This window comes from Apteryx rowi, unplaced genomic scaffold (assembly GCF_003343035.1).
Source record: "Apteryx rowi isolate R43461 unplaced genomic scaffold, aptRow1 scaffold_22, whole genome shotgun sequence".
Taxonomy (NCBI): Eukaryota; Metazoa; Chordata; class Aves; order Apterygiformes; family Apterygidae; genus Apteryx; species Apteryx rowi.
The window spans coordinates 548,086-564,974 of record NW_020448530.1 but is presented as its reverse complement, the minus strand read 5'-3'; the positions used below and the strand labels follow the sequence as shown (position 1 = coordinate 564,974).

The 16,889-nt window shown below is 50.4% G+C and overlaps 1 protein-coding gene across 1 annotated transcript; it reads left to right on the top strand.

The window, feature by feature from the left end:
* The first annotated feature begins 1,018 nt into the window (after positions 1–1,018).
* On the top strand, positions 1,019–8,538 carry THNSL2 (threonine synthase like 2). The gene is made up of 8 exons (XM_026064545.1): positions 1,019–1,241; positions 2,268–2,462; positions 2,860–3,012; positions 3,433–3,663; positions 4,552–4,700; positions 7,356–7,481; positions 8,082–8,233; positions 8,334–8,538. The coding sequence occupies exons 1-8, from the start codon at positions 1,019–1,021 to the stop codon at positions 8,536–8,538; spliced, it is 1,434 nt and encodes a 477-aa protein (XP_025920330.1).
* The last annotated feature ends 8,351 nt before the right edge of the window (positions 8,539–16,889 follow it).

The following is a 16,889-nucleotide window of genomic DNA, read 5'->3' as shown; positions in this document are numbered from 1 at the left end:
CCCTTCCCTTCCCTTCCCTTCCCTTCCCTTCCCTTCCCTTCCCTTCCCTTCCCTTCCCGGGGCTGCCCGGGCGGCGGGTCTCGGGGCTCTCGCTCCCCTGCCCCGGGCGCAGGATCGCGGCAGGCCCGGGATAGCGCCGGGCTCTGCTTCCAGCCGGGGCTGGGCACGGGCGTGCGATGAAACCGGGAGCGGGCAGGGGAGGAGGGAGCTTCTCAGGCTTCCAGCTGTTTCAGGAGCCAGATGTTGTATGCGGGCTGTTTAACGGCATCAGTCTGCAAATTTCTCTAGTGTCTTCTTTGGTCCTGGGGACTTTTCCAGTCTCTCCAGCCAGCTCCCGTCTACCTTAATTTAACCCAAGCTGGACCACAGAGCTGCTGCCTGGAAATCGCCTCCCGACGTTTGTGAGAAACGCTCACGAGCGAATACTCATTTTWTGTTCGCTGCTTCCCAGGCGTGATTTTATACATCAGTCTGGAAAACGCTGCTGGGAGCAGCACGGCTCAGGCAAACGAGGTGTCAGGCTTTGGGAAACAGCATTTAAAATAGATTATTTTTGAGGGCTTTTGATTAGCCTCAGAGGCATTAGAGGTGAAATTTTTAGCTTTATTCTGTGATYGTGATGGCTGGAAAAAAATTGTACCCCAAAACTGAAATTGTGAGGAATTCACATGACTCCAGCAGCTGGGGCTTCATGGAAACATGGAGAATCGGAGAAAGAGGCAGCAGCATGCAGGAGTTAGCAGGATATAAACTTCATGGAAGAAATGTTTTGTTCTATTTAAAATTATGCAGATTTTTGTCTTTTGGCCATTTTTAACTCAGTGGTTCTTCTTAATACCACTTTTCCCCCTTTTTCTTTGATTTCAGTCCCCTGCACCCTCCAAGAAGGCAGCACGCAAAAAGGCAAATGAAGACATAATGGGGGACGTGCACAGAAAGGTTTCTGAATTTTAAAATTCAGCAATTCAAAATTCAGTGGGTGACCCGGCACCCAGTGAATTTGGGGAGCTGCGGCCTCATGGAGTACGTCAGCACGCGGGGAGGCCCAGGCGCCGTGGACTTCGAAGGAGCCCTCTTTTCCGGCTACGCGCCCGACGGGGGCCTCTTCATGCCCAGCACCGTGCCCCAACTCGATGCGCCCGTGCTGCGGCGCTGGAGTGCCTTCTCCTACCCGCGGCTGGTGAAGGAGCTGTGCTCTCTCTTCGTCGCCGCCGAGCTCGTCCCCAGGAATGTGCTGGACGGTAAAGCTCGCCGTGGGGCCATTTGAGGAGACATGGGCGAGGGGGTCGGGGCGTTGAACCTGCTGCTGTTCTCCCTGCCTGCATCCTCCTCATCCTCGCTGCGCTCTGCAGCCCGGCGTGCAATTGCCCCGCTCCTTTCTCTACCCTTTTCCCCTGCTGTCGGCTTGCTGGGGCTTGGTTACCCTCTTGGAAATGCGGCCCCCAGCTGCAAACAGTGATTCTGGGGATTGCAATAGTGATTCTGGGGTTGCAGTAGTGATTCTGGGGTTTGCAATAGTGATTCTGGGGTTGCAGTAGCGATTGCTAACGCTGTATCCCTGCTTACTGCTGGGGTAAAGCTGCACAGCCAAAGGTGTTTGGCACAGCTGGCCGGCGGTGGCTGCAGCACATGTGGGTTTCTCTGCTCCATCTGGGCATTTGCCTGCACAAAAGTGCATGAAAAGGGAAATTTGCTGCATGGGACATCATGCATGGAAAAACATTTTGCTCCATTTGGGCCTTCCAGCACAGAAGTGCCCCAGGATCGTGCGCAGCGGCGGCAGGCGCGCGACGAGCAGTGCCCATGTGYGGGTGCGGGAACGGGGCTGGGGTCGTCTGCGGGGAAAGAGCTGCCCTCCGCATGGGGCTTTTGGCTGCTTGATCCTCTTTCCGTGGTCCCATTTTTAATGTTTTTAACATGTAGCAGCTATTCCTTCCACCAGAGGGCAGCTATAACCTCCACGTTCATCAGTGCGTTAGGATAAAATTTCTTTTATTTTTCTRTTTTAACATAGTTGCTCTAATTGTGTCAGATTTCCCCGGGGGATACTCAGTGAAGAGCTGTTGCAGGCATGGGCTGATTTACACCAGGATCAGACTCCTAAATGACTAAGAATAACATGTCAGATATCTGCCCATCACCTCTCTAGCAGCAGAGTCCTGGRTTTTGCAGTGCAGCTCCTGGGAGGAATATGGACGATGGAAACCATGATCAGAAATGTCCTTCTTGACCTATTCTAACCATCCCTCTACCCACTCTCCCTCCAGACCTGATCGACAGGGCCTTTAGCAGGTTCAGACACAAGGACGTGGTCCATCTGTCCAGGCTGAAAGACGGTCTGAACGTTTTGGAGCTCTGGCATGGGGCTACTTATGCTTTTAAGGACCTGTCTCTGTCCTGCACGGGGCAGTTTTTACAGTATTTCCTGGAGAAAAAGCAGAAGCACATCACTRTCCTGGTGGGTGAGTATCCCTTTGGGGGTGGGTAAAACTTCTGGGGTCTGTCCAGGCTGGAAAACAGTTTGAGGACAGTGCAGGTGCCRTCCGCTGCCAGCCTGGCACTGGCATGTCACCAAAAGTCCCTGGCCTGAGCAGCCTTTAGGATGCACGGGTGAGTTAAGTGTAGGGGTATCTCTGCTTCGCTGGGAGAGCTGCCGACCCGCAGAGACCAGGGTSATGCAATAGTGGCATCATCTCCAAGGTGGCTGGTGGGACAACTCTTAAGCTGGATGCCACTGGTGCTGCTCTAGCCAAAAACATCACAGGAAGTGTTTCTGCACCCTTTTTTTTTCAGAGAGGGTGGTGATGGAGGTTGACATGGTGATGTTCGTTTTATTTGTTCTCCCTTGCTTTGAAATAGGGACGTCAGGGGACACGGGGAGCTCRGCAATTGAGAGCGTGAGAGGGCAGAAGAACATGGACATCTTCGTTCTGCTGCCCCATGGACTCTGCAGCCAGATACAGGAGCTTCAGATGACCACTGTCATTGAAGAAAACGTCCATGTCTTTGCTGGTTGGCATTGTTGTCTGCTTTAGGGCCCTGTTGTGTTGAAAGCATGACCTAAAGGTCTCATGCACATAGTGGCACAAGCTGCTCCTTTTGTGGCTGGGTCATTAGTGTTATGGCTGACTGGATGCCTGGTAAAAGGTGTCCCAGCAGAAGTTATTCTGTCCTTGATTTGGATTTTTTGAGCCTAAAATATCTGTAGGTGGTAGGGATTGAAAATATGCCSTAAGCAGAAACCACCCCAGCATCCTTGCTGTGCTCCTCAACCTCTAGCTTGCACAGCCCTGAAGCCAAACCTGCAATTCGGAGTGCTCCTTGCTGCAGTAAATCCTCGGCCTTGTTTCTGCACCCGTTTCTGAACAGAAGCACTTTGTGCCTAATTCACTGAGGTCGGCAAATCTAATCTGTCCTTTCTCCTTTTGACAGCTCATGGGAACAGTGATGAAATCGATGAGCCGATCAAGGAATTATTTGCCGATGCTGATTTTGCCAGAAAACACAACCTGATGAGCTTGAATTCAGTCAACTGGTCGAGGATTATGGTGCAAATTGCTCACCACTTCTACGCTTACTTTCAGTGCGCACCACCCCTAGACACCACCCCCCTGCCTGTGGTGGAAATTGTTGTGCCGACAGGGGGAGGAGGAAATATCACAGGTGAAGGGAAAAAAAGAAGGTTAGATAAGGAAGAGAGAGAGTGCATTGTGACCTATGAACTAAACATGCTTTGCGAAAGCTAGGCATTGCTATTTATTAAAATTAAAACACCCACTCTCCATCAGGATTTCTTCAGAACCACTTACATTTTATTACTCATTTATGGTTATTACTCATTTAAGTGTCAGTGATGATTTGCAAGATGCAGAAAAGCTGAAACCATGCTTTGGTGGTGACGGTAGGTCTTCTGAGGATGGGCACACTAGAAGTGGGCAGAATGTGTTTGATCCTGAAGAGAGAGAAAATACTGTGGCTCTGATTTCTTAAGTGAGACCCTAACAGGGCTGTGGAGTCCTGCCTGGTACTACCCTGGTTTGCATGGCAGTGCGCAGTCAGGAGAACAGCTCACTCCTGGTTGCTTAGCTCCAGCCCTTTAAAAGTGGGTCCTTGATTGCCTTCATCTCGAAATAGGTATATAACTGTATTATGAAAGCCATAAATGATTTTATTCACACAAGTGCATTCACGGTATTTCCAGGCCACCCSTCTGAGGCAGCATTACTAAGCTGCAGGAGCCCAGAAGCTTCACYTCTCTTGCCTGAATGCAGGTGCCTGACCTCTTGGTCCACTGCCATCTGTCTTCAAACATGGAGAGGCCCAAGGGCCAGGGTTCGGTGCACTGGCTTGGCAGGAGGCGCATTACRGCCCAGGATTTTTAATTTCAGGCTCTACTAAAGTACTAAAGGATGTAAGAGCTGTAGTAGAGAATGTCATTTTTGGCTGCTCCTGAAATAGGTGTTCAACCAATTTGTGCAGTGATTTCTTTGCTAAATCTCCTTTGAGTGTTTCTTCCTCAGGCATGTTTGTAATTTTTTGCTTGTTTTCTAGCTGGCTGTATTGCCCAGAAAATGGGTCTTCCGATCCGACTTGTTGCTGTGGTCAACAGCAATGACATCATTCACAGGGCTGTTCAACATGGAGATTTCTCACTGTCAGGGGACGTGAAGGCTACGTTAGCATCAGCCATGGATATTCAGGTATTTAGTGAATTGGTCAAAATGGGAAGAGATTGACTATTATATATTTTTATATATTTTTTCTTGCATTGTGTTCTGCCTGGTTTATGAGAGTGTAATTCTGCCACTGGGACTGTCTCTCATCAATGCATTCAGAGGTGTGACTAATATTCAGCATTTATGCTGCATCCTGCTGAATTAAGATAGATCAAACGCCTTCTTCTTCCTAGCTTTTCAGGGCTTGACTTTGTAATTGTCATTGTTAATGGTGGGTTTCTGGGGGTTTGTTAGATGTRAGCTTAGAAAGAGATGGATTTTTTCTCAAGGCCTCTGTGACACTTAGAAAGGTATAAATCCTGTTACATCTCAGGGGCTCTGTCAGTGCTTCTGAAAATTTCCATCAAGAGAAGAGACCAGGAGGAAGGTCGGGTAGCTCCAAATAAATGCCTCATCTATGGCCATCTGCAGTTTGCTCAGAGCAAAACACGTCCTGGCAGGTAGGCAAAGGCCTTAGAAATGAAAAGTCATGGAGGGACAGACAGCAAATGCCTGGAAGCAAATGCCTCCATTTCATACCTACCTTGTGATCCATGGGCATTGGATGTGCTTCCAGAAAGGTAATCAAGGTGTGAAATACTTGGTGTCATATCACTAAAGGCCCTAAGCTACTTGTATTTTCCAAATGCTGTTCAAACATGAATTCCTAGGGCTCCTTACAGACCTCAGGGAATGGCTGGGTTCCTCTCCTGGCATGTGTCCCTTCAGCAGTCCTGGTCTGGTTAGGCCCTTCAGCTGTGCCAGGGTTTGAGATGGAGAGTGGAGGCAGCTGGGTAAGGTGATATCCAGAGACCTCTGAAGAGCTGGATAGGTATATCCCTCTTTATATCCTCCCCATGGCTACGTGGAATGTCATGGTTCAGCCCAAGTGTGAAGTGTCCACACAAACTCTTCAGTAGCTCAGCAGTTCATCTTGGAGTGGATCTGGGGAGATCTCTAGTCCAACCTCCTGCTCAAAGCAGGGTGAGCTATGAGGTTAGATTAGGTTGTTCAAAAACTTCAAGGATGGAGATTGTGCAGCCTCTTTAGGTTGTCTCCTTTGCACACTAAATTAAAGCAGAGAATGCTTCACATTTAGTCACTATCAGTACAGATAAAGCAGAAAGTCTTGCTAGTGTGGATGAGCCTTTTAAGGAGAAATTCCAGTGAAGTGCAACCGAGACATGCTGTGTCTTTGCAGCAAATGAAGCCAACCAGGGAATGTTCTCTGGCCCTGAGGTCATGCAGCATCACACAACTCTTTCTCACATGCCTAAACTTTCCTTGGGAACAGTCTGTAGCCTTTGCTATCCTCCAGACTGGGCCCAGGCAGTCTCCTGGGCAATCCCAGCCGGCATGAGATAAAAGCAGAGCAGAGAGCTGGCTAGCAAGTAAATGGCAAGGCCAGTGGTCACACCAGTTTCCTGGCCCTGTTTGATTTACTGGTGTAGATGCAGCAATCCATAAGGGAAACCTTAAGGCTGGTGTGAATGGAGGGTGAACAGGAAGGTCTGGATGTGGGAGCAGCAGGAGGAAGGGCAGGAGAAGGCTTTCAGGACAGGTGCAGGAGGCACCTACAGTGGCAGGTCACCAACTTCCAGGCATGCTGGCAGGTAGCGTCTCAGGACACCCGGATTGGGTGGACAGCCTAAAACAAGGGACAAACTAAAGCAAAGGGCTGACTACACCCAGGCTAGAATGAAGATTACAGGCTGGAGGCTTTAGGAGGTGATGGTGGGAAGATGAAGAACAGGACTGGAGCCATAAGACACCCAGATAAGGACGTGAAAGGCTGAGTAATTCCTAATGACTCACTGAGTTTGGACAGGATGGAGAGACAAAAGGTCACTGTCACTGTCAGCTCTTAAAAGCAATAAAGAGCACATCCAAAACCAGCACATGGTTGCAATGTAGGAACAACTGAGGAGACAAGATGAGGACTTGATARCTCGTGTCCCTTGTCCTCTCTGTCCCTACAACCTGTAGGGTTGTAGGCCAGACCACCTGAACACATGTTTTTTGGAGCTTTTGAGTATGTGGGAATGAGACTGTGAAGTGTGAAATTGGTTTTGCCTTAAAATAAAATCATTTTCCCACCTATATGGTCTTGTGCTGAGTTTTGCTACAGTGTTGCAACACTGATTGCTACATAGTCATACAGACCAGTCAGGTCCTATATGTGCCTTAAATRTTCATAAAGATTATCGGTTAACCCTGCGGGGAGCTGAGTGTCTTATTAAGCCACCCAGGAGCACGGTGACTCACAACATCATCTGCAACACCAAGTAAACAGCTGGATATTTCCGGTTCACAAGTACGTTGTGTGTTATTAGCCTGCTTTACTCAAGGTAATTATACAGATGTAGTCACACTGCCTATTTGTCAGCTGTCCCCTCATTAAGTCTTTCAACCTGATGGTTGCTCAGAGAGGTCAGAGGTCTGAGAGACATCAGGTGCCTGCAAGGCTTGAGGATACACGTGTCCAGATAGGAGACAAATCCCACCACAACCTCCACTAGGCAAATAGCTGCAATAGGAGCTCAGCCCTAATTAGACATCAGAGAATCCACACAGGTGCTCCCCACCGAAACAGAAATTCACAGTTCTGCTGCTCATGTGCTGCCCTGTTATCCTTCCTAGGAGCCTTACAACATGGAGAGGATCCTCTGGCTGCTCTCTGATGGTGACAGCAGCCTCATCAAAACTCTGATGGAACAATTCAATGTGTCCAAAAGCCTCAAGCTCCCAGAGGATTTGCACAGAAAGGTAAGTTCCTTTACACACACGTGTGTATAAGGAGATGTACTGCTGCTAATTGTTTCTGACTTGTTTCCAAAGTAAAAAATTCAGCTTGCAGTGGATCACGTTGGAGAGTTTCCAACCTAAAATGTAAGTGTGCGTTGGAAGAGAGGCCAGAGGAGAGGTTTTATATCAGGGTGTGTGCATGGAGATGTTTAAAAAAAAAATTAAAAAAAATTTTTTAAAGAAATCACTTTCTTCTTACAAAACTAATTTATAAAAGCCTACAGTTATTTAGGTAGGATATGTAACCGCCCCTTCCTTAGAAATACCAGGCAGGTAGTAGCTGCATTAACAGTGCATCAAGCACCCTGCCCGGGGCTGCTCCCAAAGGGCCGTTTCCTCCCCTTGCTGCAGTGGCCGCCCCTGTTTCCTCAGGCAGTGGGAATATTGCTCTGCAGCTTCCAGCCGCCCCGTTTCTAACTCTTTTTTGCCTTCTACCTATGCTGCAAAACCTTGCTGGAAGCCCTGCTGAGCRTTGCACATGGCCAGGCTCCATGCTGTAGCGCGCTGCCAGTGGTTTGTCCCGACAAGCATCTCACTGCCTTCCCGTTCGGCTCTCCCCAGCTCGCGCAGACGCTGGGCTCGTGCGCAGCCTCCGACGAAGACATCGTGCGAGCAATGAGGCGCTGCTGGGAGGAAAACYGCTACCTGCTGTGTCCCCACTCTGCCGTGGCTGCTCACTACCACTACGCGCAGCTGGGCTGCGGGAGCCGCAGGTGAGCGCCCACTCCCGTGGAGCACCTTGTGTCGGTGGGTGCAGCCGCCCCGCCGGCTCCGGGCGTGCTTCCCTCCAACGATGCCTTGCATTTTTTGCAGCACGCCTCGGTGTTGCTTAGCTCCGGCCTCAGCAGCCAAGTTTCGGGATGCTGTGCTCAGAGCCGGCCTGGTTCCTGAYGTCCCTCCAGAAATCAGTGCTCTGACAACGCTGGAGACCAGGTCAACCCCCTTGAAGAGAGGGGAGGATTGGGCAAAAACACTCCGGGAGCGGATAGAAGATGTGGCCCGGTGGAGGAAAACGTAGGTGGGGTCATGGGACACCGCCGCGTGGGCACTTGCATGGATGTGGCCTGGATTTGTGCTATAAAGACAAAGGCATCCTAAGGCTCATTTTCCATTTCGAGGAGCAACGTTTCTCTAAGAGACAAGTCTAGGCTCTCTGTACGATGAACTAGAGAATTATTCGTAGGCACATACTTTAATTTTTTCTAATTAAATAGAATATTTTGCAAAATGTTCAGAAAAGAGCTTTCTAACTGTGTTGTCTTTCCTGTAACTTCATCAGAGCCTGTTGAAGCTTTCAAGAAACACATTTGTCCTATGGTTGCTAGCCTCATGGAGAACTCCTTTAAAATGATCCACGATCGTTAGCTTCCTGAGTGTTATTCAGTGAGTCTGATCCYGTATGTCTTGTTTCCCAGGAAAACCCACCTAAAAGCCTGTTTCTGCATTACAGTACAGAGCTGTAATGACTTTCCCCTGAACAGCCTCTTGGTGGAAATAACTAATATGAATTATAGCAATAAAAAGCGGAGCTGAACTGCAGTTATTAGGTCATATTTCCATGATGTTTTTATGGGTGACAGCTATTCTTGCTTCTCCAGCAAGCGCCCCAACTCAGGCATCTCTGTTATTTTCAGCAGATCATAAAATGCAGGGCCAGAGTGGTCTGAATAATTCAGCTGAGCAGACAGCTTAATGTCTGCTTGCATTCAGGCAACTCACTTTCAAACACGGCTTTGCCAAAACAGCAAAAAAAAAACAACAAAAAAAACCCGGGGGAGCAGAGGGTAGCAAGGGACCTGCAGTGGGAGGTTTTTGCGAGCATCCCCAGAAGTTTGGGCTGAGCATGGGGATGCGTGGAAGAGCGGTAGGGACTGGGGGCGGCACACCCCAGGAAGGGGCTTTTTGGCAGCTTCTGGTGTTGAGTTGGGTTGAAAATCATGCTGAGAAACTGGAATCACTGAGGAAGAAATGGAGATCACCGAGCTGATTTGCAAATCTTTGCAAGCAATGCAACAGTCTTGGGTCAGTTCACATTTCATAGCCTGGCAGGGTTTACCCTGGGAAATGTCTCTCTGTGCAATACCTACTAATACATCTGTTAAAGCTTTTTAAAAAAATACATTTATTTAGCACCAGTGCAACATTTTTTTCCGTGGTACATCAGCTCCAGTCGCTCAGGCTGGRGTAGAAGGTTGCTCTCCAAAACTCAGCACAGCTTAAATTTGCAGTAAAACTAAATAGGGTGGGCATATGGAAAAGTGGTGATGGGTTGTCTTCTTTGGAGACTGTTCACTAGCGGAGATGTGGCCATAATGGCCATGCTGGGGAAAGGCGTTATTAGGTAGCTGATACTGAGCCAACTTGAAGCCGAGAGCTCCTTGGGCCCGGGGGTGCCGGCGCGGGCATCTGCAACCATAGCTGCTTCCTGGCCTCATACCTTACTCCCGCAGGCCAAAGCCTGTAGCAGGCACTTTGTGAGCAGCTTCCACTGAAACAAATAGGAAATGGGAAATTCCCCTTGTCTGAAGACCGAAACTTCAGGTCTTCCAATACCACGTTCCCATCATATACATATAAATATATAAATACCTYGTGGGGGAGCTGCCTCCACAAGTCATGCAGCTGGCAGGAGTATCTTGTACCTAAAAAGGAAAAAAAATAGGAATAATTACACCAGGGGGGAAAAATCCCCTTTTGCCATCAAAAAAAAAAATTCCCCTTTGACATCAAAGGAAGTCCCATAATGGGAGCGTTAATTTGAAGGGTTAGTGGCATTTAGCAGGGTAAAAGTAAATTCTGCAGGGTGAATCAGCRCGGGATTTTTCAGACCGCGCGGGAAGAAGGCGAAAGCTTCGCCTGGGCTAAAAGCTTTCTTCCTAGCACCTCGGCAGCCTTTTATGGGGCTCTTGGTGGAGAGCGGCACAGGCTGCCTCCTTGCTCCTGAAACCCCTCCGGGAAAGGAGGTATCAGTGTGCCGGTGCTTTGGGGACACGGCCGCGCTCACCGTGGCCTCAGGGCTGGAGGGCCCTGCAAAATACCGCTTATTTAAGCAACACCGCAGCCTCGTCTTCAGGAATAACGTTATCCCCCCCCCCCCAAAAAAAAAAAAGCTTTTGCACTCGGGGCTATGCAGCAACCGCTGTTAAGGCTGCTGGGGAGCAGCCTCCTCCCGCTTGCGTGCGTGTTGTACGGGTTAGACTCCACCAGCATTAATAGTYGCCTGTCCAAATCTTGTGGTTCTCCAGCAGGGATGATTGCCCGGGTGTAATTTAGCTCTTGAATCATCGCCTAAGACACCCTGTGATGGCGGAGAGGCCCGAAAGGGTGCCCGGCGCTGCGGGCGGGAGGGACGAGAGGGCAGGAAGAGCTGCAGAGGTGTCTTGGAGGGTTGCAGGGAGGTTTCATTCCTGCAGAGGGCAATCCTCGGTCGCGTTTGAGCCTGTCCTGGCACGGCGCTGCCRGGGGTTTCGTCCTAACCTCACTTTGGTCCATCTCCTGGCATCTCTGGAGAGGTGCTGGCAAATCCCCTGGCCTGCTCCGACTCTGGGGGTGGCTGCCAAAACCGGACAGGGCAACCCATCACCACAGGATTTTGCTCCCACCTCGGCAGCCCCYGTCAGAGCAACCCCTGCTTCAGTTTGATGGAGATGCACATGGAGAAAACTCAYGCAGAAACACCATGTGCTCAGTGATGCCAGGTGCCTCCTTGGCCACCGCCAGGGCAGGCTGTGGAGGCCTCTGGTGACTGGAAGTGCTGCTGGGTTTAATGAAATATCACTTCTGGGCTGGTCACAAGCTCAGGCCGGACTTGTCCGGTAATTTTGTCCAGAGAGAAAAGAAGCGGGAGGGAACTGGTGCTTACTCTGSAGCTGGAGGGCGAAGCTACGTCAGCACTTCTTCATCTCATACCTCAAAGGCTCGTGTTTTTCCCCAGCAAGGGGAAAAGATCCAGGTTCATTCTGAGGGGATTTGAGTCATGTGCCCCAGATGACAGTGATGCCCCTGAGCCTGCGGCCATCCTTGACGGTGATCTCGCTTCTTGTCAACTTTGCCCGCGCCGGGGCTGGCTGAGGGAGAAATGGGGTGCGCTGGCCGGATGGCTGCTAACCTGTCCTTTCTTCTCACTTCCTCGCTGGCGTGGTGAGAGCCAGTACTCTGCAGGAAAATGCACTGTGTGGAYAGAGGAATGGGGTCCCCTGGGACTCAGTACTGGTTCCTACCCAATAAGGTGACTCAGGCCACCGGGACTGAAAGGACTTGGCATCCCGTGGCTGTTGGTTGGCTTGTCCGACTCGGGAGCTGGGATGGGGACACTTGTCCCAACGCATGTTGRGATCTGTCCGACTAAGCCTGAGGCTGCAGGACCCTCGGGGACCCCTCGTGGTGGCATGTCCTCCTGACTCTAGCATTGCCTCTGGAGGCCRGAAAGGAGGAGTCCACAATGCAGCGAATTGTAAACCAATTCCTTAAAACAGTATTCTGAAGGTTTGGGAGTTGAATTATTATTTATAATTCCCTGGGGGCGCTGTGTAATTTATGGACAGGTATGAAGACAAGTAGGCGCTCAGACATGGGGATGAGCCCAATGTAAATGCCGAGATAGAAAGACAGATAGATGGATAGATGAAGATAAGCTGCTTGGCCAGGAGAGCTGGAGATGGAAAGGCCTGTTCCTATAGATCTTTGCTTTCCTAGGATAATACCTACTATCCCAGTACTCCCACTGCATAAAAAGTCATCTCGAATCTGGTGCAAACAGTTTGTTTACTCTTTTTTAAATTAATTTATCCAAAGTGTAAAAAAAAGAAAAAAAAGGAGTTGCTTTGTTGTTGCAATTTGCTGCTAGGCATTTCTATGTGTGCTAATGATAAGTATTAATTAAATAGCTTGCTGTTGTCTTTTAAATGAAGTTCTTTCAGGCTGTAATTAAACACAGACACCCAGCCCTTTCTGTCTGCATAGAGAGAGGCAGGCAGGCCTCTGGAGCTCTAGACTTCTTCCCTTTTAGCAGGAGAGAAGTGGAAAATGAGGCAAAACCAGTTTCCACTGAAAACTCACCGCACCGTATAWGTCCTTCATGGGGAAGGCAACCAGGTAAAGGAAATTAAAGGAATATGACTTCCAAGATACCAGCCCTTCAATCAAAGGAGGTTTATATGCCCTTAAGATTATGCAGCTTCATACATTTTAAAGGCAGAAGAAATCACTTTGTTTGATCTCCCATACCATGCAGGATATTGAATATCAGTCTTCCGTGTTCATCAAGCCCAGCAGCCTATTGGCTTGTGAACATCTTGATTGGAAGAGATCCAGAGGAAAAGTCCTAAAGATCTTAAAATATGAGCCGAGACTCTTAAAATATGAGCTTAGCATAAAAGTGCTCTAGAAATGCAGATAAAAATACAGATGCTCCCATGATAGACAGCAAATCCCCTGATGCAATTTGCCGTACATCCATAATGTTGAACCGTCTCTACACCCTGCCCTCAAAAGCAATCAGGCTTAATTTATCTAAAGGTTTGCTGCTGATGATGAATAAATATATGCACTTAAATTGGGCATCTGGCTGTAGTATTTGATGAGAAAAGTGCCAGCTGACTCGCAAGTGAAGACATCGCTGCCCTGGAGGACCCACTGGTCAGCATTGGGCTGCAGTRGTGTGATGGAAGAAACATTTCTTTCTCCTAGTTGCTGCAGAGAAGTGTGTGGACATGTGGACAGCCAGAGGGAGAAAAGAAAGCTCCAAGAGACTTGAGTTAACTCCTGCCGGTCACCCAAAATCCACGTGAGCAACCTGTTGCCATACCTGTTCCTCACATGGGCATCCACACAGGCAGTGACAGCGAGGAGCTTCGCCATGGAGGAGACATTTGGACTGCATTCCACAGCTATAAAAATGTATTTTTTGAATAGAAACACTAAATATTTTATTCATGTGAATTCTAACCCAAGATCTGTAGAGTATGTACAATAAAGACCATAAAATAGCCRGGGTTGGCTGCGTTGCCTGCTGGCAAGGGGATCCTGGCCTTGGGGCAGCGCAGCCCTTGGGCGCCTCAAGCGATGCCTCTCAGCCTTTTGCTGCTCCCCTTCCTCTCTCCAGCTCAAGGAGAGGAGCCACAGCCGGGGTGGATGCGAGTCTGGATGGGGCCGGACAAGGCACCCGTGGGGTATGGGCAAYGCGGGGACAGGTCCGAGGAGGCCTTTCCACCCACCTCCACTGGAGCATCTGTTGCGCCTGTGGAGCTGGCGGTGGTCGGCCTGGAATTTTTCTTTCCAAAGTAGATTTTCGCAGTTTTGAAACAAAGCAGTGGGGAGGAAAAAGAAAAGCTAGCTTCTCTTCAGAAACGATATATGTAATTTAAAAAGAAGCTGAATTTGCATGGGACCATTTTGAGCAAAATACTTTGTTCTGCCAGAAATTCATTAGTTTTGACCAGCAACTTAAAAAAAAGTTTTAAGTTCAAAAAAAAAAAGAGATATTCTGAAACAAACCTACTCACTTGTAGTCAAAAATCCCTAAAAATGTGGTTAATTTGGGGGAAAAGAAGCCAAGTTGATTCTTTAGAAACGCTGGAAGTTTTAGGAGACTTTAAGACAGACTATCCAGGGATAACAGCATCTCCCCTTGACTGGTATCTGCCTCCGCCAAGCTGGCCACGTGGCATGTCACTGCCCTCACACCCCCGGGATCGCACCTGAGGACTCAAGGATGGTGAGACAGGGAGCTCAAAGTATGCCAGATCCCGGACCGGCGTGCGAGGGAAGATGTTTTCTCCCTAAAGTTTGCAATCAGAGCTTTAGGCACGAGGGACGGGGCAGCCGGGATGGGGCAGGGGGAGGTTGGGCTCGTCCGTCGCTCCAGCCTCTATTCCTCTGCTGGCTTTCCGTGACTTTCCTCCGGCTCGCTTTGCCCTTTAGAAGCGCTCCAGGACTTTGCAGGCACCTAAGGAAGCACGCCCCGAACACCCCAGCTCGGAGCAGAGCAGCGAGCCCGCACAGGCTTGCACGCCTGGGGGCAGCGCCGCTAGCGCTTTGCCGTGGTTGAGGGCGATGCTGCTCATCCGCTGTTCGTTTTCGCCCTGCTGATGGTGGGTATGGCCCCGCGGCGACGACGGAGCCCCAAGCCACGGCTTTGGGGGGCTCGGCTCGGCTTCGTGCTGACGCGGGTGAGGAGCACTCCCCGCCGGTGACACCGCACTGCCCCACCTTCTGGGGCGCCGTTGAGGCTCCGATGTTCCCTGCCCAGGTGAGAAAAACCCCAGTGTTCCTGGAGAGCTTCTCCAGGCTGGCGTGTCAGCCCAGCGGGAAGCCCGGCTGGCGCGAAAGGTGGAAGTGTGGAAAAATTGAGGCTGTCCGATGTCAAAAAGCGCTCGTGTTCGTAAGGGTGCAACCACCGGGGGCTGGCAGCTCCTTTGCAGTAGACTCTTTACCACCGGAGCATTTCCCTTAAGCCTGCTACCCMTCTTCTGCCCTTTATCTTAACCTGGAGACAAATCCAGCAGGAAAAAAGGGAAGCAGGTCAAATATTAAAACAAAACAAAGGTGAGGCGGTTCCTGGGTGCTGGTGGAGGGGAAGTTTGGACAGGGGTGCGTCGCTCAGCGCCGCGGTCCTCCCTGCGGAGCTCAGCGCTGCATCCCCCGGATGCTTCCCCTGCCYCGTCCCTCCTCCCCTGATATGACGCATTGGCAGAGAACTAAAATAATCAGCTATCGCTTTATTACTTTCCACCCGCACTTCCCTCACGGGCATCTGTATTTCTGCATATGTTTTTAATATTTGCTAATAAAAGCGAGCTCCAGTAATGACATGCTTGCTCCTGAAGACAAAATTGCCAGGGCCGGCATTATCTAACAGGCTCATTTTGGCACAAGCGCGTCTGCATGTGAGCCATTTCTGCCCATTCGCGGCATTATCAGCCATCTCTGCAGCCAGCCACAGCCCTTGCCTCTCATTCCTAGTTAATTGGTGTGAAATTGGAGCAAGTTCTCAGGTGATAATGTGTTTGCATTTGCTGCTTCACTGAACCACCCTCGCCACCCCATCCCAGCTTCATTAAATCCGCAATCTCAGCTTTTGCTCCTAGCTGTGAGCTTCAAACCCTATTTCCTGCGCGGCAGACAGGCCGCCTAGCCCGCGTCAGGGAGACGGCGGGATCGTAGCTGCCGGGAACGAGCGGGGCTACTGCCCAGGCAGCGCTCAGGGAAGATCACGTAGCCTTGGAGAGAGGCTTGAAGTCCCTGTGCTGGCTTTCTGGAACGCTGGGTTCCCCCACTTGAAAAGACATATTTTTGCCCTTTAATTATCTTTGATTAATGAATTATTTTTTTTTTCTGCAGCACTTTGAAGATAAAAAGCGTTCCTATGAATTCTGTGATTAGTATTTAAAGACTCAAATGAAGTATTTGGAGGCAGAAAAAACCCAGCCGAGGAATGCCTGTGTTCAAACATTCAATAGAGCCTATTCACCAAATCGGATTCCACAGTTATTATTAGTAATAAGGTTATCTTTGGCATAATCTCTTTATGCACAACATGCTATTGGATTCCACCCTCCCATTTGGCTTGGGCCCGCGGGCAGAAAGCATACAAATTAGAGCCGGTTCAAGTCTCACAAGTGTTTTTCACGAAACCGGAGTCTGTGTTTGGYGAGGTCTGACGCAGGTATATTTAGGGCATCTAGAAAGGTTTTGGGTGCCGCTGAGATTTGGGGCCAGCAAGGCTTGGCCAGCCAGATGTCCTCCCGCGGCTGTAGCCGTGCCTCCGCTGCCCGTTCCGACGCCGTGGGGAGGTTGGGGGATCCCGGTACCGAGCGTGGCTCTGCTGGCGTCCACATCGGCATGCCGGGGCTACGGCTCCGTGAATAAATTATGGACGCGCGGCAGTAATTCCCACGCGTGTCCTTGCACAGAGCGGTGTTTTTCCTCCCGGCATGGGAAGCTCCGCGTGTCCGGCTGTGCGATGGGGACGTGTTTAGCACCTGGGGGCAGCAGACGGGCGAGGGGCCACCGTGCGGGCCACCCTTCAAACCAGCAACGCTGCAGAAAGGGACGGTCTAAGGCACGGGCTTGGCATCGCCCCGAGGGATGGACAGAGGCTTCGGCAGCACGCGCGCGAGAGAGAGAGAGACCTGGCCGCGGAGCAGCGCGCGGCGAGTGCCAGCTCTGCGAGTCTCCCGGCGTGGGAGATTTGACAGGCCTGGACACAAGTCCGGGCTCGGACGGGTCCGGATGCAGCTAGGGCTAGCAAAGCCCTGCCGCAGGCACCGTCACGCATACCGCTCTCCCGAAAGACTCATTTCGGGGAGGAAAGAGCTTCTCTGCCAGGGCCAAGGGGTCCCGCTCCGGTGGGGAAAGCACGTGGGATCC